At 39.1% G+C, this 23,764-nt stretch overlaps 1 protein-coding gene across 1 annotated transcript in view; it reads right to left on the bottom strand.

Moving 5' to 3' along the window:
* Positions 1 to 23,764, bottom strand: part of LOC126181348 (uncharacterized) — a 33,689-nt gene that overhangs the window by 4,473 nt on the left and 5,452 nt on the right. The window contains exon 2 of the mRNA XM_049924764.1: positions 16,498 to 16,676. Coding sequence (XP_049780721.1) covers positions 16,498 to 16,676 — 179 coding nt within the window. The remainder of the gene's footprint in view (positions 1 to 16,497; positions 16,677 to 23,764) is intronic.

The raw sequence follows: 23,764 nt of genomic DNA on the forward strand, positions 1-23,764 counted from the left end.
GGGGTAACAGACTGGGTAAGGATTCCAGGCGTTCGAGAAAGTGGTTGGTGTCTTTGATGAAGGATGGGAGACTGCATGTCATGGGTTGAAGGTGTTGATCTACGTAGGCAGAGATGCGTTCTGTGGGGGCTTGGTAACCAGCTACAATGGGACGGCCGGGATGATTGGGTTTGTGAATTTTGGGAAGAAGGTAGAAGGTAGGGGTGCGGGGTGTTGGTGGGGTCAGGAGGTTGATGGAGTCAGGTGAAAGGTTTTGTAGGGGGCCTAAGGTTCTGAGGATTCCTTGAAGCTCCGCCTGGACATCAGGAATGGGATTACCTTGGCAAACTTTGTAAGTAGTGTTGTCTGAAAGCTGACGCAGTCCCTCCCACCACCACCTATTCCAGTCCTGTAACCCGGAAGGTGTACACGATCAAAGGCAGGGCCACGTGTGAAAGCACTCACGTGATTTACCAACTGACCTGCCTACACTGTGAAGCATTCTATGTGGGAATGACCAGCAACAAACTGTCCATTCGCATTAATGGACACAGGCAGACAGTGTTTGTTGGTAATGAGGATCACCCTGTGGCTAAACATGCCTTGGTGCACGGCCAGCACATCTTGGCACAGTGTTACACCGTCCGGGTTATCTGGATACTTCCCACTAACACCAACCTGTCAGAACTCCGGAGATGGGAACTTGCCCTTCAGCATATCCTCTCTTCTCGCTATCCGCCAGGCCTCAATCTCCGCTAATTTCTAATTTCAATTTGCCGCCGCTCATACCTCACCTGTCTTTCAACATCATCTTTGCCTCTGTACTTCCGCCCCGACTGACATCTCTGCCCAAACTCTTTGTCTTTACAAATGTCTGCTTGTGTCTGTGTATATGCGGATGGATATGTGTGTGTGTGTGTGTGTGTGTGTGTGTGCGCGAGTGTATACCTGTCCTTTTTTCCCCCTAAGGTAAGTCTTTCCGCATGGAATGACTCCTTACCCTCTCCCTTAAAACCCATATCCTTTTGTCTTTTCCTCTCCTTCCCTCTTTCCTGACGAGGCAACCGTTGGTTGCGAAAGCTAGAATTTTGTGTGTATGTTTGTGTTTGTTTGTGTGTCTATCGACCTGCCAGCGCTTTTGTTTGGTAAGTCTCATCATCTTTCTTTTTATATATATATATATATATATATATATATATATATATATATATATATATAGGTCGATAGAAACACAAACATACACACAAAATTCTAGCTTTCACAACCAATGGCTGCTTCGTCAGCAAAGAGGGAAGGAGAGGGAAAGACGAAAGGATGTGGGTTTTAAGGGAGAGGGTACGGAGTCATTCCAGTACCGGGAGTGGAAAGACTTACCTTAGGTGGAAAAAAGGACGGGTATACACTCGCACACACACACATATCCATCCACACATATACAGACACAAGCAGACATATTAAAAGGCAAAGAATTTGGGCAGAGATGTCAGTCGAGGTGGAAGTGCAGAGGCAAAGATGTTGTTGAATGACAGGTGAGGTATGAGTAGCGGAAACTTGAAATTAGCGGAGATTGAGGCCTGGTGGATAACGGGAAGAGAGGATATATTGAAGGGCAAGTTCCCATCTCCGGAGTTCGGATAGGTTGGTGTTAGTGTGAAGTATCCAGATAACCCGGACGGCGTAACCCTGTGCCAAGATGTGCTGGCCGTGCACCAAGGCATGTTTAGCCACAGGGTGATCCTCATTACCAACAAACACTGTCTGCCTGTGTCCATTCATGCGAATGGACAGTTTGTTGCTGGTCATTCCCACATAGAATGCTTCACAGTGTAGGCAGGTCAGTTGGTAAATCATGTGGGTGCTTTCACACGTGGCTCTGCCTTTGATCGTGTACACCTTCCGGGTTACAGGACTGGAGTAAGTGGTGGTGGGAGGGTGCATGGGACAGGTTTTACACCGGGGGCGGTTACAAGGGTAGGAGCCAGAGGGTAGGGAAGGTGGTTTGGGGATTTCATAGGGATGAACTAAGAGGTTACGAAGGTTAGGTGGGTGGCGGAAAGACACTCTTGGTGGAGTGGGGAGGATTTCATGAAGGATGGATCTCATTTGCATTTGAAACGTGGGAAAAATATATCTAAAAACAAAGATGATGTGACTTACCAAATGAAAGTGCTGGCAGGTCGATAGACACACAAAATTCAAGCTTTCACAACAAACGGTTGCTTCATCAGGAAAGAGGGAAGGAGAGGGTAAGACGAAAGGATGTGTGTTTTAAGGGAGAGGGTAAGGAGTCATTCCAATCCCGGGAGCGGAAAGACTTACCTTAGGGGGAAAAAAGGACAGGTATACACTCGCACACACATACATATCCATCCGCACATAACACAGACACAAGCAGACCTTATATATATACCAAACAAAAGTGCTGGCAGGTCGATAGACACACAAACAAACACAAACATACACACAAAATTCTAGCTTTCGCAACCAACGGTTGCCTCGTCAGGAAAGAGGGAAGGAGAGGGAAAGACAAAAGGATGTTGGTTTTAAGGGAGAGGGTAAGGAGTCATTCCAGTCCCAGGAGCGGAAAGACTTACCTTAGGGGGAAAAGAGGACAGGTATACACTCGCACACACACACATATCCATCCACACATATACAGACACAAGCAGACATATTGTGTCTGTATATGTGTGGATGGATATGTGTGTGTGTGTGTGTGTGTGTGTGTGTGTGTGTGTGTGTGTGCGCGAGTGTATACCCGTCCTTTTTCCCCCCCTAAGGTAAGTCTTTCCGCTCCCGGGATTGGAATGACTCCTTACCCTCTCCCTTAAAACCCACATCCTTTCGTCTTTCCCTCTCCTTCCCTCTTTCCTGATGAAGCAACAGTTTGTTGCGAAAGCTTGAATTTTGTGTGTATGTTTGTGTTCGTTTGTGTGTCCGTCGACCTGCCAGCACTTTCATTTGGTAAGTCACATCATCTTTGTTTGTAGGTATATATATATATATATATATATATATATATATATATATATAAAGAAAGATGATGTGACTTACCAAAAGAAAGTGCTGGCAGGTCGATAGACACACACACACAAACAAACATATATATATATATATATATATATATATATATATATATATATATATATATATATATTTTTTTTTTTTTTTTTTTTTTTTTTTTTTTTTTTTTTTTTTTTTTTTTTTTGTGAGGCTACAGTGAAGATCTCTAGCTCTTTAAATAAGTGTCTGCAGGATGATCTTGGATGAGCTCCAGCAATTATTCTGATTACACGTTTCCGTGCAATGAACACTCTTTTACTCAATGATGAGTTACCCCAGAATATGATGCCATATGAAAGCAGAGAATGAAAATAGGCGTGGTAAGCTAATTTACTCAGATGTATATTGCCAAAATTTGCAATGACCCTAATAGCATAAGCAGCTGAACTCAAACATTTCAGCAGATCCTCAGTGTGTTTTTTCCAGTTCAACCTCTCATCAATGCATACACCTAGAAACTTTGACTATTCTACCTTAGCTACCAATTTCTGATCGAATTCTATATTTATCAATGGTGTCATTCCATTTACTGTGTGGAATTGTATATACTGTGTTTTGTCAAAGTTTAATGAGAGCCCATTGGCAGAGAACCACTTAATGACTTTCTGAAAAACATTGTTTACAATTTCACCAGTTAATTCTTGTCTGTCAGGTGTGATAGCTATACTTGTATCATTGGCAAAAAGTACCAGCTTCGTGAATATAGAATGGCAAGTCATTAATATATATTAAGAACATCAGAGGACCCAAGACCAATCCTTGCGGCACCCCATTCTTGATTGTTCCCCAGTTTGAGAAATCACCAGTTTTTTGCATATTGTGTGAACTACTTACTTCAGCTTTCTGCACTCTTCCAGTTAGGTATGATTTAAACTATTTGAGAACTGTCCCATTCATACCACAGTACTTGAGCTTATCTAGAAGTATTCCATGATTTACACAATCAAAAGCCTTTGATAGATCACAAAAAACCCCAACGGGTGACTTCCGGTTACTCAGAGCATTTAATATTTCATTAGTGAAAGTATATATAGCATTTTCCGTTGAAAAACCCTTCTGGAAACGAAACTGACATTTTGTTAAATCTTCATTTTTACAAAGATGTGAAGCTACTGTACAGTACATTACTTTTTCAAGACTTTTGGATAAGGCAGTCAGAAGAGAGAATTGGCGGTAGTTGTTGACATCAGACATATCCCCTTTTTTATGCAGTGGTTTAACAATGACATACTTCAGTCTATCTGGGAAAATACCCTGCTTCAGAGGGCTATTACATATGTGGCTAAGAATCCCAATTATTTCTTGGGAACAAGCTTTTATTATCCTGCTGGAAATGCCATCAATTCCATGTGAGCTTTTATTCTTGAGAGAGTTTATTATCTTCCTAATTTCAGAAGGAAAGGTGGGTGGAATTTCAATTGTATCAAATGGTGTGGGTAAGGCCTCTTCCATTAACTGCCTTGCTTCTTCTAATGAACATTTATATCCTATTTTCTCTACAACATTTAAAAAACGTTTTTGATTTCCGGTTTGTTGTTTATCAAGTTTCCATTCGCTTTGATGGTGATGCCATCATCCTGTACTCTTGGTTGCCCTGTCTCCCTTGTAATAACATTCCGAATTGTTTTGATTTTGTTATCAGAGGTATTAATCTCTGACATGATGCACATGCTTCTGGACTTTTTAATAACCTTTCTTAATGTAGCACAGTAGTTTTTATAATATTTGGCTGTTTCTGGGTCATTACTCTTTCTTGTTGTTAGATACAGTTCCCTTTTGTGGTTAAAAGATATTTTTATTCCTTTAGCAAGCCAAGGTTTTTTGCATGGTTTCTTATAATTAGATTTAACTACTTTCTTGGGGAAACAGTTTTCAAATTCTCTTACAAGTGTATCATGAAATAAGTTATATTTTTGTAATTAGCATCGGGTTCCTTGTACACCTCATCCCAGTCTAACTGCTGAAGATTTTCTCTGAAATTTCTAATTGTTGAGTCATTCATTGAACGCACAACTTTGGAGGGCAGTTTTGAATTACTGAATGGAGCTATGTCATATACTATAACTAACTGAGCATCATGATCATAAAGCCTATTCTCAACAGGACAAGAATTTATGTTTTTAAACCTATCTTGGTCTATAAAAGTGTTATCTATCAATGTGCTGCTGTCCTTTACTACCCGAGTAGGAAAATTAATGACAGATGTCAAACTGAAAGAATCGAGCAAGACTTCCAGGTCATTCTTCCTATTACAATCTTTCAGTGAATCAACATTGAAGTCCCCACAAATAACAATTTGCTTTCCCCTATCTGACAGATAGCACAACAAGGCATCCAAGTTTTCCAGAAATAAATGAAAGTTTCCTGAAGGGGACCTATATACTGTTACAATTATAAAAGAACCCTCCTTCAGTTTAAGTTGACAGGCACATGCTTCTATATGTTGCTCTAGACAAAACTTTTTTGTATCTAAGCTTTCTACACAGTGATAACTTTTGACATATATGGCAACTCCTCCTCTCACCTTATTCTCTCTACTCATATGTGCAGCTAGTTTATAACCACTGATATTTACCTTTTCCATATCAGACACAATGTGATGCTCAGACAGGCATAGTATATCTATTACATTATCAGGTTCAATGTCATCTAACAAACCAGGAGCTCATCAAATTTATTCTTCAATCCCGGAATATTTTGGTGAAAAATGGTAACATTATTTTTTACTTTACTTTTGTGAGAATCTACTTTTTTTCTTTAATCCACCAATATTTTGGTTAAATATGGTAACATTATTATTTACTTTCCTGCTGTGAGAATTTTGTGAGTTTTGGACCTCTTTAGCACCTGCCTGTCTGAACTTCTCATTGGACATTGATATTAGTCTAAAAAAGAGGTAGATCCATGAGTACTAGTGTCCCCTCTTATGGATTTTGCAAACAACCCTGCCAGTTTACCCTTCCCTTTCCTATTGAGGTGTAGGCCATGCCATGTGAAATCCCCCCTATCAATAGCCTCGACAGGAACCAATCCAATGTCTGACAGCGTGGCTGCCCTACGCAACTGATCCAACTCCATATTTACCCTCCTGATAGAGCAGTTCAACTGGGGCTGATCATGCCGCACGAAAGCAGGCACCCGCCCAACATTGGTATGGGTCATTGCTGAGGCTATTTTCACCAGGTCACACTCAATACTGTAGCCCTGATCCCTATCAATACTGTTTCCCACTCCACCCACTATCATCACATGATCTTGCTTTGTGAAACCCTTGCACAAGGAACCTATATCCTCTACCACCTGGCTAAGACTTGCACTTGGCTTGAAAAAGCTTGTGACCTGGTACCTGTCACCTAATTTTTCCTGCAAAATCTGGCCCACACCTCTTCCATGGATGCTACCTAGCAACAGAACTTTCCTCTTACTTTCTACTTTTTCTGAAACAGTTGGTTTCCTAGTGAGATTCTGTTGCATCTTAACTACATCTACTTCTACTGGAGCCTCTACCTTACTTAACTGTGGTAGGAAGGCAAATCTATTAGTTGTGCCAATTGGGAAACTGTCAGACACTGTCCTCTTTCTGTGGCCCCTGTTCCCAGCTATCACTTCCCACCGATCTTTACCCTCCTCCCCCCTTAACCTCTTCAGTTCCTCCCTCACTCTGTCCAAATCAGTCTGAAGGGCTCTTATTTTCTCCTCCTGTTCAGCTATAATCCTATCTCTTGAGCAAACCCTGCAAAAGAATGGAAGAGCTTCATTTGCTTCCCCAATTCCCATGCTGGTACAATTTCCCCAATAAAACCATCTGTCACAACAGCTGCACAAAACCCCTGAACTAACTTTCCTATGGCATCTCACACTCTTAGTATCCATGGTAGTTTGGAAATTAGTTAAGAGATTTACTAAGTGATAATGCTAATATATTAAATACAGATGCAAAAGGACACTAAATATGTTTTGGAAACTAATATGTAAGTAAACTATTACCAAATGCACTTAAATTTGTGGTATAATGCTAAATATGCACGATCAAAAATTAGGTCTAAACAGCTGAATGTAACCAAAACGAACTTTTTGCAGTAAGTGGAAGAATACTTAAATAAAAGAAAAACCTTTAATGGTGAGCTTGAAAAGCACCCTAATGATCATATTTAATCAGTTGAACTACAGTAAATGCACTTCCACGCAAAAGTAAATAGCAAGGATTTAATATATCTCATAATTATCTGGTAACAATATAACAATACACTGTTTTCAATAAATGCTTTGATTTTGAAGCACCAGCAAAAATCTGTAAATTTTTTAAGTTCTACACAGATTTACAAATTTCCACCATAATGTCCCCATTTCTTCTTGGGCTCTGCAGAATTATTGTCAGTTTCCAAAAATTTAATGTCACCTCAGAAAGAAAAGTGCAAGTTGTGACGATTTTACAGTTTGAATCTATCATGAGGATGTAAAGAGACTTCAGATATCTCAACTGGAAGTGAGCAGAATAAATATATGAATAAAAGAATGGTGAAGGTTGTATGTGGAATAAAAGGACCAACCCATCACTGATTTGTACAACCTACTACTGGAGGAAATTATGGTCAGCTGACAGACAACAAAATGTAGGCAATCATAATGCTATGGCATGGTACACTGATCATACAAAGTAGCCTCCTAAGAGGATTTACCTGCTCATAATTTCAATTACTTTGCCTTCACACTTACCAAAAATGCACCACCACCAGTGATCTCTATACTACAGAGGTGGAAAACTGTGGTCTAAGAGCTGCTGGTAGGAAATGCATCATTCACATACTACGTGTGAAAAATTGTACTTTGCTATAGACTGAAATGTATGTGCACTTGCAAATGTTAATCTTGGTCTCAACTTAAAGAGTACCGTACCCGTGCATATCATTTAAATGCTGGAAAATCCAGAACGAAATAACGACAATATTATGAAAAGGGTAGATTGCTGCTCACTATATAGAGGAGATACTAAGTCACAGACATACACAACAAAAAGACTGCTATGCAGTTGATCTTTCAGCCAAAAGGCCTTCTTCAAAAATAGAAAACACACACACACATACACACAACCACACAACACACATCCCCACTGTCTCTGGCCACCAAGGCTAGACTATGTACAGCAATAGCATGTGATGAGTGAAGCAGTCTGTGGGTGATGGGGGTAAGGAGGAGGCTGGGGCAGCGAGGGGGAGTGACCGCAGGGTAGGGGTGCGGGAAGGTGTGCTGCTGCTTGTAGGAGTAAGTATTGAGAGCATTGACATGGTGGGGACAAGATAGGGCTGCTACGTGCTGTTGGGAGATTTGATGGGCACCCATGGCCATTGCACCTGTAGTGACAAGCAGTCCCTCTCTAAATATGTATGGAAAGAGTCTCACTGAGGCCTTCAAAGACTGAAATTACACTCCCAATCTTGTACAGAAACAGATCTCCCATGCCTTGTATCTCCAATCACCTAACACCTTCCACATTCCACATTCCAATTATCCAGCCACAAAGGAGCATTCCCCTTGTGACTCAGTATCACCCAGGACTGGAGCAACGGAATCACATTCTCCACCAGGGTTTGGACTATCTTTCATTATACTCTGAAATTAGGAATATCCTACTCACTAGCCTTCCCACCCCTCCCACAGTAGTATTCTGCCACTCACTAAACCTATGAAATATCCTTATCCATCCCTAACCTCTCCTTGCTATCAACCCTTGCCTCATGGCTTATATCCCTGCAATGGACCTGGATGCCAGACCTGTCTCGTGCATCCTCCCACTGCCAGCAACTCCAGTCCTGTCAAAGGCATTACCTACCTGATCAAATGCAGGGCTACCTGTGAGGCAGTCATGTGATCTACAAACTAATTGGAACCACTGAGCTGCTTTCTGCATGGGCATGACAACCAACAAGCTATTCTATCTGCATGAATGGAAACTGACAAACTGTGGCCAAGTGACAGCTGGACCACCTAACTGCTGAACATGCTGTCCAAAACAATGTGCTTCACTTTATTGACTGCTTCACAGCCTGCATCATCTAGACTTTTACTACCAACACCAGCTTTTCCAAATTGCACAGCTGGGATCTCTCACTACAATATATCCTATGTTCCTGTAACCTCTGGGCCTCAATCTTTGCTAGTACCTGTCCTTCACCTACTTATCCCCTTCCCTGCTCCCACTCCAGCACTTCATAGCCTTCTATTCCACCAATGCACCCACTAGTCTTTTTTTCCTCCTCTACCTCTCTCCTTTTCTGCTCCTCTCCCCTGCCCCTCATTCTAAACTCCTAACTGAACCTAGCAACCCTACGCTGTCTCCATCATGTTCCTGCATGCCCTACAAGCAGCAGTACACCTTTCCCCACTCCTAGACTGCTATCCCTCCCCTACCCACTCCAGCTGCCTCCTTACCCCCCCCCCCCCCCCCCCCCCCCCCATCTACAGACTGTTTATCCTGTCAGGTGCAGCTGCTATAGGCAGTTGAGTGCACAATCTGGCTTCAGAGGCTAGAGACAGCAGTCACATGTGTGAGTCATGCTTGTGTGAATGTGTTTCCTACATGAAAATATGGCCTTTTAGCCAAAAGTTCAAACTTACAGCAGTCTTTTTGTTGTGTCAGTCTGCGACTCAATGCCTTCTCTACATGGTGTATACATCATTTGCAATTTTTATTATCAGTACCATCATGCCTAAGCAAATGATATTCCAGAGCAGCTTATGTTGTCAGGTGGACTTGATTTTATGAATTAAACATACTTAAAAGTTTGGCTAATTTAGTATTTTTTAATTTCTACTGCATCACTTGGTATTATTTTGCACAACTGTACTAACGGGTAAAAAGTAAGTGAAAATAAAGCAGAATCAGTTTCATGATGAGTTGTCACTGTCCAAATCACATTCAAGTTTTTAAATAATGAACACTTTCATTTCGGTTCAGAGAGTACAGGGTGTTTGATCAAAAAATCAAACTGTATTGTAGATGCATTATGGTTGCCTCTATTGACATGATGACTCTATAGTACCTACGGCAGGCGATATTTGAAGCATGCCTAACAGATAGCTGGCAATGAGACAATGTTGTCTTGAAATCAATTCTACTTACACGAGATACACATTAAAATAAAACAAAACAAAATACAGCTGTAATTAAACAGACTTTCATTGGAGTATACAAAAAACAATTGAAAGTCTTATGGATATTTGGGATGCAACCAACTCCATGAAAATACCTAAAATATGTTCAACAGGTGAACTGTCAGACATGCAGCCTAACAAAGTAATGAAACTCTTCATTATTTGAAAGTAGGCTTATAGACTCATCACCACATCTGATCAGTCACTTTATAACTACAGTGTGACATGCAGGATTGCCTGAAAGAGCCAGTTTATTGAGGTTTAAAATCTACATGATGCAGCAGTTACCATTCATATGTCCCTCAATAGATGGTAGACAATATCTCATGGTTATCCAGTGGCCACTCACAACATCCCACTTGTCATCTGTCTATTATGCCAGGATGCCAGATAGCAAGTTATCATATTAGCATCTAACATGTATATGAATGCCACTCAGTACACTAATGACAGTATTCACATGCCCATTGCAGTGTGAGGAATTAGTGGTTTCTGGACAATGGGAGATAACATAATGGCCTGCAGCCCAGCAGTCTGACTTAACCAAATGCCATCAAACTAACTGTCACCACAGACAGGTTCACAAATCTTTGCAATGCTCCACCATCAGTGTCTGTAATGGCCATGTATACAAGATGACAATAATTTATTCCTGTGGTCACATTGTATGGCCCACTAAATGTGCTTTTTGTGTGTAACCCTCTTTTATCCACTATTTCCAAATATACATCAGTGCCATAAAAGAACATGTCATGGTATTCCAAATCCATTTCTCAGAGACCTATCATTATGTCTCTTTCAATCTTACTCTCACATTAAAATTTCACCCCTTTATGTTAACAAGTCATACTGGCACTAGTTTTCACATTTTCACTTTGGCAATCTTCACTGACTTAAACTCAGTGTTCCTACATATTTCTACACAATGAGTGGAATGCCTGTGCACCTTCCACAATCAGGCATTTGATTTAATGTGGTGCAGTGGCAGACTAGATAAGTGTCAGATTACAAATCCAGAGATCTGGGGTTCAGTCCTTCAACTGTTGGTATGGATTTTTTTTCTGTACTTCTTTCATCTCTGGAAATGATTTTTAACATGAAAAATGCCAAGTTGCACTGTGTTTTGGAGCCCATATTAAATTGTAGGTCACATACAGCTGGCTGGGTACAGTTCACATCTCAGGAGGAGGAAAGGGCTTACAGTCTCCAGTAGGACAATATGGTGTACAATGCCAACACTGAGTTGAGGATAGCTTTACTATACTGTAATTTAAGGATATTCTTGTCTGTAACATACCTGAGCAGTTCTTGAAAATTATGCCAGGTGTAGCTGTATAAGTCAAGTGACATTTCAGCTGCAGTTGCACTGCATCTACATCTACATACATACTCTACAAGCTGCCACATAGTGCATGGCAGAGGATACCCTGTACCACTACTAATCATTTCCTTTCCTGTTCCACTCGCAAATAGAGAAAGGAAAACACAACTGTCTATATGTTTCCGTACAGGCCCTAATTTCTCTTATCTTCAAGGTCCTTACACGAATGTACGTTGGCAGCACTAGAATCAGTCTGCAATCAATTTCAAATGGCAGTTCTCTAAATTTGTTCATAGTATTTCATGAAAAGAACACTGCCTTCTCCCCAGGGATTCTCATTTCAGTACACAAAGCATCTTTGCAACACTCGAATGTTGACTGAACCCACTGGTAACAACTCTAGTAGCCCGCTTTGAATTGCATTGATTTCTTTCTTTAATCTGGTCAGATGAAGATGTGAAACACTCTAGCAGTACTCAAGAATGGCTCACACTAGAGTTCTATATGCAATTTCCTTTACAGATGAACCATACTTCCTCAAAATTCTCCCAACAAGCTGAAGTTGAGAATTCACCTTCCCTACTACTGTCCTTACATGGTTATTTCACTTCATATTGCCATTCAGAGCAAGCTGTCATTCATAACATCAGCTAGAAATTTTGTTTAAGTTATCTTGTACCCTCCTACAGTCACTCGAAGATGATACCTTCCTGTCTACCACAGCATTGTCAACAAACAACAGCCGCAGACTCTGCTCACCCTGTCCACCATCCCACCATCAAGAATAATGTACTGGTGTCTGTTATTTAAAAAGCTTTTAAGCTGCTCACATATCTGAGAACCTATTTCATATTCTTGTACATTTGTTAACAGTCTGCAGTTGGCATCACATCAAAAACTTTCAGGAAATCTAGGAATACGGAATCTGCCTGTGTCCCTTCATCCATGGGTCACAGGGTATTGTGTGAGAAAACGGCAAGCAGAGTTTCACATGAATGATGATTTCTAAATCCATGCTGACTTGTGGACAGAAGATTTTCTCTCTCAAGGACATTTATTATATTCAGACTGAGAATATATTCAAGAATTATGGAGCAAACTGATGTTAAGAATATCGGTGTGTAATTTCATGGGTCTTTTCTTTTACCCTTATTATATATATGGAATCACCTGCACTTTTCTCCAATCAGTTGAGATTTTGAACTGAGCAAATGATTCATGATAAATGCAACGTAAGTAAGGGGCCAATGCCATATTCTCTTGAAAACTGATGTGGGGTTCTAACCAGACCTGGAAAATTTATTTGTTTTCAACTCTTTTCAGTCGCTTCCCTACATGAGGGATGCCTATTACTAAGCCCTTAATACAGGAGTCTTCTTGGCGCTCAAACATCAATTTGATCCTCCTGCATGAATGATATCTTAAGTGTGAAATTTAAAACTCCAACTTTTATTTTGCTGTCTTCTACTGCCACACCAGACTGGTCAATGAGAGACTGGATAGAAGTCTTTGACCCACTTAGTGATTTTACATAGGACCAGGATTTTCTTGAGTTCTTGGAAAGATCTTTTGCTAAGATATGATAGTGGTGGTTGTTGTATGCTGTTCTCGTTGATCTTTTCACAGATGCATGAATTTCTGTTAACTTTTGGCTGTTGTCATTTGCATATTCTCTTTTGAATTGAGAGTGCAACAGTCTCTGCTTCTTTGGCATTTTCCGAGTTCTGTGATTAAACCAAGATGAGTCTTTTCCATCATTAATCTAATTCTCAGCACATACTTCTCCAAAGCACAATTTATAATCCCTTTAAACTTTTCCCATGATTCCTCTGTGCCCATTACATAGGAACTAAATGATGCCCATTCACTGTCTTAAGTGGGATGCTAACAACTGCTTATCCACTCTTTTTACCAAAAATATGCTCCTAGCTTATTTGATGGATTTATGAACTTTAGTAACCATCATCACTATGATGACATTATGATCACTAACCCCTGTCTTTACACTGACAACCTGTATAAGATCAGGCATGCTTCTAACTACAAGGTCTAAAACATTTCCATAGCATGTGGCCTGTCAAACTAGCTGCTCATGACAGTTTTCAGAAAACATGTTCAAAAGTACTTTACAAGACTGCCTGTCTGTAGCACCTGCAATGAATCCAAAGATGTTCCAGTCTACACTTGGTAGGTTAAAGTCACCTCCAACTAACATAGCATGATCTGGGTGTTTCTGCACTACTGAGCTAAGACTAATTTTGAATGATTCTAAAACTCTCATGGCAGAATCAGGTATTCAACAAAAACATCCAATGATTAATGTGAGTTCACCTAGACCTATTACTAGGTCATACTCAATTTCAACCTGGATACACTAAATATTTTTGTCGACTGCAATGAACATTCTCCCTCCAATAGCATCTAACCTTTCTTTTTGGTATACATTCTACGCCTTGCTAAATATTTTGGAGCTTTATTCTTTGGGTTGTAGCATCTTGATTCCGAGAATAGCTTGAAGGTGACAACTTTCCTGGAGGGCAATAAATTCAAGAAGTTAACTATAAATACTTCAGTAATTTATTATTAAAATTTGATAGTCAAAGTGGCTTTATTTACTTGAGGTCTGATTTCCCTCTCTGCATATCTATTGCCAAGCATTCATTAGAGACCACAAACTACCGCCTAGCCTTAAAAAAAAATCATTTGCACTCAACAAGTATTCTACTAACCAAATAGCTGCCACCTTTGTGTAGTGCCCTCCTGACCTATCAAAGGGAGCCAAACAATTCTCTGCCCCAAAACACATGTCCAGAAATTTGCAGCCAAGACTATCAAAGAATTGACAGAGCCATTAGTTGAGATGACCCTTGCTTGGCTCCAAACCAAAGGATCTATATCAATTCTGGGAACGATGTTGCAAATTGTGAGATCCTCCTGCACTGTGTGATTGAGATCAGCAGTCATCATCATCTTCGCTAGCCACTCATATGAACTGAGGGTGGCCTTAGATCCAAGTGACTGATGTTGATGCTGGTGACGGGAGCCACAACTCGCAAATGACGGCACCACGCACGCTTGATGGCTGCAGCAGGGCCTCTTCCATATCTCAGTTGAGGCCCACTGGTAGACATACTGAGTGCACATTGGTTTCCTTTCTGACCCTGGATGCTATTTCCATATGGGGCTGCATAACGTGCCTAGCATTGGAGCTTCTGATAACTAGCGAACCCCTCCCTCTGTGTGCCTGCTCAAACCCTGCTGAAGGAGCAGCTATGTGTCCAGTCACAGGGTGAACTGGCAAGGTGAGCAAATATACTCCATATTCGTGTATATTAGAGAACTTGAAGCGTTAAAGTACATTTAAAGTATGTGATGTGTTATATCACATGCTGGCAGGAATCAATTATATGTGCCTGTAGGCTTTCCCGGCATGAACTATTGAATAAGGTTTCTCGGGTCTCCAGCCGGGTGATAGCGTTGATATCTCGCGACATTTCGGGAAGTGTCATACTCCCTATGGTGAAGGTAGATCCCCTGTGTGGGGTACACTGGAAGATGCCTCGGCAGCAGAGCCCAAGGGCATATATTGCACTATTATCAGCCATCAGATGCACTTGACAATTCTTTGGGGGGCAGAGAGCTGGTTACACTGGTAAAAATTAGGCACCTTCTCTACAATTTCACTGGAAGAAGACCAGTACACCACCTGTATAAGAGACATTCTGATTATGTTTTTAATTCTCTTGCCTCAGCATGGCATAAATATGAGATAGCTCTACATAGACTATTCAGTGTGGCCTTATCTGACTTGTACAAAACATATGTCAATATGCAGAAGCTCTGTGCTCTTTCCCAGTTATAATGCTAGGAGTTAAATATCATACCTCAATAGGGCAGGCCTCCCCATTTTATGGAGATATGTTTACAATTAATATTTCTACTTCTCATACAGTTAACAGTATTCTTCCGTCCTTGAGTTTACAGACGGTTAATTTTCAGTATGAATGTCTAATAAGGTACGTGCAGTTCTTTCTGCGCATGTGAGGGTAGCTTTTTGATAATCTTTGCACCACAGTACAGAACCCACTATTAAACCTAAACAAGGGGATAAGTCTACAACAAGTTTATTTTTCTGTCTTGTATTGTGTTTGTATGAATCACACCATGTTTGAAACCATCATGTCAATCACAGCTTATAGTCCTTCCATCACTTTCCTGTATTTTAATAACCAAATAAAACTATTTTGCCATGCATGCCTTGCTGCCATTCTTCCCCAGATGAATAAATTGCTTCAATTACAGAACAGTGAGTTATACATTCAGTTAACTGACTACTCTAATTTCACTTGCCAGCACAAATATAATAATACCAGGTAATTATAATTAAGGTGGATATACTCAAGGAGATCTAGTGCAGACTGTAATCATTGTATGGCAAAAAACTTGGTAGATATGCCAATGTATTAAGACAGACTGATTTATGCTTGAACAAAATTGGTTCCAAGTTTGGTCACTAGATGCAAATCTGGTGCTATACAGCATCTTGTCAATGTCTCCAGTTCTCATATTGAACAACCTGTGTTTAAGTGCTGATTAATTATAAAACAACATAATGCCTTTCCCACTTGTTTGACCTTTTCTTCCCATATCCCACTCCCAACCCACTACATATGGAAACATTTCTACACGTCTTTCTTGTGCTCACAGTGCCAGATTTGCATCTGGTGGCCAAAATTGTACTTAATTTTTCTCCAGTATAAATCAGCTCCACATTAACACATTAGAATATCTATCAAGTTTCACTGCCATGTTTTAATTACAGCCCACAATGGATCTGAGTAGCTGCACTTTAGTTATAACTACCCAGTAGAATGGACAGATGATTTTAAATATCATTTTTACATTTCTCTAGTACTACAAAACACTAAATAAAAGCGTATGATCCATTTTATTTTATGTAAAGAACATTTTGATCCACTAACCTGCATTGTATTTTCAAGTGTAACAGGTTGATAATTTTTTGATAAGTTTCTTACAGCTGTACAATATGCATTATACAGAGTGTGATGGCTGTTAATCAAATATTGTGTTATATTGACTTGTTCCATTAAACTTTTATCCAGGAAGCTAACTGCAGGATCAGGATCCTTCTTGATGGGACCTACGGAACATGATGAATGAATGAAAAAATGAACTCTTCATGTTTCCAGTACCTACAATGGTTTAGAATGACAAAAGCCAGATAGCAAATAATATTATGTTATTTACTATGAAACCTAACTGATGAAGTGACTGTAACCAAATAATGGCAGAAAAAAGTTCTTACCAAATGGCTTTGGACTAATAACGAACAAAACAAATATTAATAAATGCAAGAATGTTTGATAACAGATCTACTGCTAGAAAAGAAAGGGTTGAATGAGATCAATAATTAGACTGGAACATTGTCAGAGACCTTGAATGAAATGAGAAACAGTAAGACAAGGCAAAACTGAATACAGTCAATGAAGAACCTGAATTTCTTGTCAATAATAACCTGAGAGAACTGTTGTCAACATGTTAGATACAACTTTTTCAAAAAGGTACGAACTCTGGTCGCTTTTACTCAAAGATCTTTTTTTTCATGAAGGTGTGGACTCAACCTATGAAAAAGTGTAGCAAACTTTACTACCTTGCAGACTGGAAACATACAGATATTTATTAATGTTTCATTTGTAGTAATGTGGAAAGGAAGAGCACTAGTGTCCAGATTGGTTTTGCTTGGCTAAACTATAACATAAAATACTGGATGAAGTAAAATAAATGAAAGACTGTGCATAAAACATTAAATATTATTGCTACAAAGCACATTTTATTAACTTTTAACAGTTCAGTATCTCCACTGGGATGTCTAGGAAAGGGATTACTTCCATATTTCCATAGGAACTGCGCGCTATAAATTTTCATGCCTTTTCATTTGGACCAACAAACTTCTACATCAAGTTTTATTGAAATGAAAGACAGTAAACATGGCCAGTTGACATGGAAGAACCCTCTTAATGTCATTTCTACCACAGACAAATCTGACTCCTACTTTACACACACACACACACACACACACACACACACACACACACACAGTGGTGTTACCACTCACCAAACTTAATTGCGGTGTACCTTCCAACCAAATGACCTGGATAATAACATAGTAATTTCATTTTTAATACATCACAAACACTATAAAAATGTTTCCATAAATATATTGAGTATTATTTACTATTATCTGAGTAAGGAAACAATTTCAAAACATGATTCTTTAAATTCTAGTGTGAGAACCAAAGCAAAATCACATATTGCTAGCTCTAATGGGAAGAGAGGGTAGAATAAACTGATCTTCCCAGTAAAAAATGCCATAGTTGCGAGTGTCTTGTGCTTGGGTGTGTTATTGCGATTTTGAAGCTGACCGCAGAATGATTTTATTGCCACCATCACACATTTCACATAAGGAAAACAAACATAAGAGAAATTAGGGCTCATATGGAAGCACACAGTCAGTCATTTTTTCCTCATTCCACTTGCAAGTGGAAGAGAAAAGGAAATGAATAACAATAGTAGAAGGTACCAACCCCTTCACCCCCCCCCCCTCCCATGCACCATATGATGGCTTGTGGAGTATGTATGTAGATGCAGACGTACAATGACAAAGCCATGAGCAGATCCACTGTTATTCTGAGTACTTTGCTGTGTCTGGCAATTTAAGCTGTTTCATGCTATAGGTTGTTGTTCTATTTCGGTATGGTATCGGGAAATCTAACTCCTGCCATCTGTTATCATCCAAATCCTATCATACAGTTTAAGATAAATTTCTTAGTGTTGATTATTTGGACTAGCACTCAAATGCCAAGGCACAAATTCCACACCAATACAATGTGTTCTATTTCACCATCATATCTCCAGGTAAATGTTACAGCTAATAACAAGTCTGTCCCCAAGCTCGTGGATTAGAGGCAGCATATTCATGGTATATTGTTTTGTTTGTGACCAGTAGCTTTGGACACTCATTAACTTCATTTGGCTTCTGATCTGCTCTGAAAGGAGTTTGCAGTTTCAAAACAGTTGTTTAACTTAGAGATAATCTCCAAACAAAACAGCTTCACAGATCCTAACAGTTGTTTACATAAATGATTTTTTAAAATATAATTTTAAGGAAAAGCTAAGCTAAAAGAATGGCTCTGTAGCACACAACATTCCCTCAGAACTGTTGATATCCTTGAGCCAACCAGCCATGACTAAACTATTCCATCTGGTGTGCAAGATATGTGAGATGGGGGAAATGCCCTTAGACATCAAAAAGAATATAGTGATTCAGCTCCAGAGAAAGCAGGTGCTGATAGGTGTGAATATTACCAAACTCTCTGTTTAATAAATCATGGTTGCAAAATACTGATACAAATTATTTATGGAAGAATGAAAAAACTGGTAGAAGCGGATGTCGGGGAAGCGGAGTTTGGGTTGCAGAGAAATATTGAAACATGTGAAGTAGTACTGACATACAACTTATCTTAGAAGTTAAGGACCTACATTTATAGCATATTTAGAATACACTCTCTAAATTTCTATCAGCAGCCCATGATCTTGTGATTAGCATTGCTGACTCTTCAGTCATGGGGGCCCAGGTTCAATTCCCAACCAGATTGAGAATTTTCTCTGCTCGGGATTGGGCGCATGTGTTGTGCTCATCACCAGTAATCATTATTGACATGCAAGTCGTTGAAGTGGTGTAGGTTTCAAAACCAACCGTTTATTGGCCATGTTACTCTTTATTTGATCTGAATACAGACAGGTACGTCAATTACATTAACTAACACTGGCACTAACATTTACTTTAGATTAAAATATTGTTAGGAAAAGTAGTCACTTAGATGCTTCATAGCTTGAATTCTGATTAAACCTCTATGCAAGTATGCAATATTTGTTGACAGTAATATGACAAGAATGTCATCTTTTTTTTCTTTGAAATGTAAGAGGGGCAATGAAATTAAGAATTCATGAATAGTAAAGAGCAAGGTCCTCATTTACTACTCTCCTCTGATTGCTGAAAACAAACAAATCTTCCAACCTAACAGAACCTCACAAACTTACACAGAAACTCACAAATTTTGCATCTTGGTTAGGAGACTAGAACAAATCAATTTGAATGCTCTGAATGAAGGAGCTTTAGTGAATAAAGAACAGAGAGACATATTTTTATCAAGAAAACAATTACATAAGTTTGCAAGCACTTCAGTGTATAATTATGAATGTGTGCTAGAAAAATCAGACTCAGAATTTTGCTCCTGTAAAAATGTGTAAGTAAAGGAATAATGGGCTTTAAATGCAAGTCTACTTACACTATAGAAGTGTGAGTGCTGATCCAAAATTAAGGATATGGTTTTGCACGAAATGTAAAGGCAAGAAATTAGCCCTGACTCTGAATGGAAAGGACTACATTGGCACAGTTATCTCAGTTTTAATAGACAAGAAATCACTAGTAATACAAAGGTTACTTAAGCATGATCAATTGAGTGAATTAATTATAATTAAGTGTATTAGTGAAACCAAGTGCCAAGAAATTAGAGACATGACTCTTACTCACGAAAGTGAATGCATGAGGTACTGTAAAAAATATTTGAAAACAGCAAAAACTGGTATGATATGTAGCCAACGCAAACAAATTTTTATTTTTGGTGGGCTAAGATGGATTCTTCAGTGAAAAATAATTTAAATTACATTCAGCAGTGGAAATGGGAGTCAAGCAGATCTTGTTCAGATACTGGTAAATGGTTTGCACCTCGTCGCACTGTGAAAGTCAATTCTGTAACCAGGCGTGTGTCTTACATTCCACTGAAAAACAGTTATGATGTCCTCAGTGATATAAAGCCACAAAAACAAGGTACATCAAACTACCTCCAAAAAAACAGTGACACAGTGATTATTAATGAAGAAACATAAAAGCAACATGATGTCCCATGAGTTTTACAAGACAATGACACATGATTTCAATATTATCAGAAAGCAAAACAATAGAAAAAACTTATAGTTCTTGGTGATAACCCTGGACATGACCTGTCTATTCACATAAATGTAAAAAATACTGTGAATGCAATGCGATTCATCAAGCCAGGTGTGTTGATTGCTGATGTTAGTAAACATGTATGGATTTTATTGTCTTGTCTGGTAGCTTAAACGACATTTACGCAAAATAGAATGCATTCTGCCTGTTCAGAATTAAAGAAATATCTCAGTTTCCTAACACACACCAATGTACTACTATTTAACATTCCACACAGATATGACCTACATCAGTGGTCCTGCATAAACCAGGAAATTAAACAAGCAAACAAAAAGATGAGAGAATATGCAAACACTTTAAAAATGTGTCTATTATGGATGTAAACAGGGTAGGCCATGGATTCCATACAATACATGAGTTACATCTAAATGGGCTAGGGGAGAATTTGCTAGCAAAAAAAGCACAAACAAAATGATCATTTTCAACACAACCCATCAACTAATGCTTCTACATCCCATTTTTTAGAATAAACCACTGCTGGACTACACCACAAAAAACCCAATGTGTTACAGGTAAAGAGGCCCAAACAAAAGCTAGGAAATACAAAGAAGAGAATGTGCCTCAATGTACTAAAAATGAGACAATTCTGCTTCACATCAATGTGCAATCACTCAGGGGTAAACTCAATGAATTACAATACTGGATTGAACAATCAGCTGCTGCATATCCAGTGTTAATGAACATTGGTTAAATAGTTCACCTATGGCACTGTATGTCCCATCTGGATACCCACAGATCACGTTATTGCAGAACAAATATTGCACATTGTTGGGTATCAGTCTATGATACAAACAGTCTACATATAAAGCATTCAGTTATAGATGTTAATAGTCTGTGTCTAAAAGGTATATCTGAAGAAGCAGCAGCAGTGGTACTACACACACAAAAATTGTAATTGCATCACTCTATCATACACAATGAAGTGATGAAAAAACATTCATAGATAACTCAATATGGTAATATTATTAGTTTCACAATGCAGACATCACAAACTTCCCACAGTCAGTGACATTAACATAGCCATAAGAGAAAAAGGAAAGTATGTATTTCACTTAATAAATACGATAGAGTCACTTAATCTCTACTGCATCAATGAACAACCCATGAGGTTAGAAGTATACTTAGACAATATAATGACTAATAAACAGAGACTATGCAGAATGCAGTGTGGTTAAATCAGGACATCTGATCATGAGAGACTATTTCTACAAATAAGATAATAACTCTCTGAATGTACTAAAAGTTTTGTAATGTACAGAGTACTAAATAAAAGTATCAAACATAAGATAAAGGAACTAAACTCAGTGGACTGGTCCTATAAATTGACCACTGAGAGAACTATTGATGACTGCACTGCTTTGTTTCTAGACATTGTTCAAAGAATATTAAAGAGCAATTGTCCCACCATCTATAAGAAAGATCTTAATAACACTAAATGCAGACCACAAAACACTAAAACATAGTGTAGACAGTTGTTGTTATTGTGGACTTCTGTCCAAAGACTGGTTTGATGCAACTCTCCCTGCTACTCTATTTTCTGCAAACCTCTTCATCTTCAAGTAACTACTGCAACCTACATCCCCCTGAATCTGCTTACTGTTTTCATTTCTTGGTCTCCCTCTATGATTTTTACTCCCCATGCTTCCCTCCAGTACTAAACTGGTGATCCCTTGATGCCCTAAAATGTGTCCTACCAACTGATCCCTTCTTTTAGTCAGGTAGTGTACCACAAATTTCTCTTCTCCCCCAATTCTATTCAGTACCTTCTCATTAGTTACGTGATCGACACATCTAATTTTCAGCATTCTTCTGTAGCACCACATTTCAAAAGCTTCTATTCTCTTCTTGCCCTAAACTGTTTATTGTCCATGTTTCACTTCCATACATGGCTATGCTCTATACCGATATTTTCAGAAAGGACTTCCTGACACTTAAATCTATACTCGATGTTAACAGATTTCTATTCTTCAGAAGTGTTTTTCTTCCCATTGTCCATCTACATTTTATATCCTCCATACTTCGATCATCATGCATTATTTTGCTTCCCAAATAGCAAAACTCATTTTCTACTTTGTCTCATTTCCTACTTCCTATTTCTTCAGCGTCACCTGATTTACTTCGACTACATTCCATTATCCTCGTTTTGCTTTTTTTGATGTTCGTCTTATATCCTCCTTTCAAGACACTGTCCATTCCATTCAACTACTCTTCCAAGCCCTTTGCTGTTTCTTACATAATTACGTCATTGGAAAACCTCGAAGTTTTTATTTCTTCTCCCTGGAGCTTAATTCCTACTCCAAAATTTTCTTTTGTTTCCTTTACTGCTTGCTCAATATGCAGATTGAATGACATTGGAGATAGGCTACAACCCTGTCTCACTTACTTCTCAACCACTGCTTCCCTTTCATGCCATTCTGCTCTTATAACTACCAACTGCTTTCTGTACAAATTATAAATAACCTTCCGCTCCCTGTCTCTTACTCCTACCACTCTTTTAATTTGAAAGAGAGTGTTCCAGTCAACATTGTCAAAAGCTTTCTCTAATTCGATAAATGCTATAAACATAGGTTCGCCTTTTCTTAACCTACCTTCTATGAGAAGTTGTATGGTCACTATTGCCTCGCATATTCCTGCATTTCCACGGAATCCAAACTGATCTTTCCCGAGATCAGCTTCTACCAGTTTTTCCATTCTTCTGTAAAGGATCTGTGTTAGTATTTTTCAGCTGTGGCTTATTAAACGGTTAGTTCGGTAATTTTCAAACCTGTGTCAGCATCTGCTTTCTTTGGAAATGGGGTTGTTATATTCTTCTTGAAGTCTGAGGGTATTTCACCTGTCTCATACATCTTCTTTGCCAGATGGAAGAGTTTTGTGTTGGTTGGCTCTCCCAAGGCTACCAGCAGCTCTAACAGAATGTTGTCTACCCTGGGCCTCCTTTTGACTCAAGCCTTTCAGTGCTTTGTCAAATTCTTTTCGTAGTATCATATCTTTCTTTTCATATTCCTGTAAGTCCTCTTCCATTTCCATACCATTGCCCTCAAGTGTGTCTCCTTTGTGTAGACCCTCAATATACTCCTTCCACCATTCTGCTTTCCCTTCTTTGCTTAGGAGTGCTTTCACATCTGATCTCTTGATATTCATGCTGGAGGTTCTATTTT

The sequence above is a fragment of the Schistocerca cancellata genome, chromosome 1 (genome assembly GCF_023864275.1).
Source record: "Schistocerca cancellata isolate TAMUIC-IGC-003103 chromosome 1, iqSchCanc2.1, whole genome shotgun sequence".
In the NCBI taxonomy this organism is placed as follows: domain Eukaryota; kingdom Metazoa; phylum Arthropoda; class Insecta; order Orthoptera; family Acrididae; genus Schistocerca; species Schistocerca cancellata.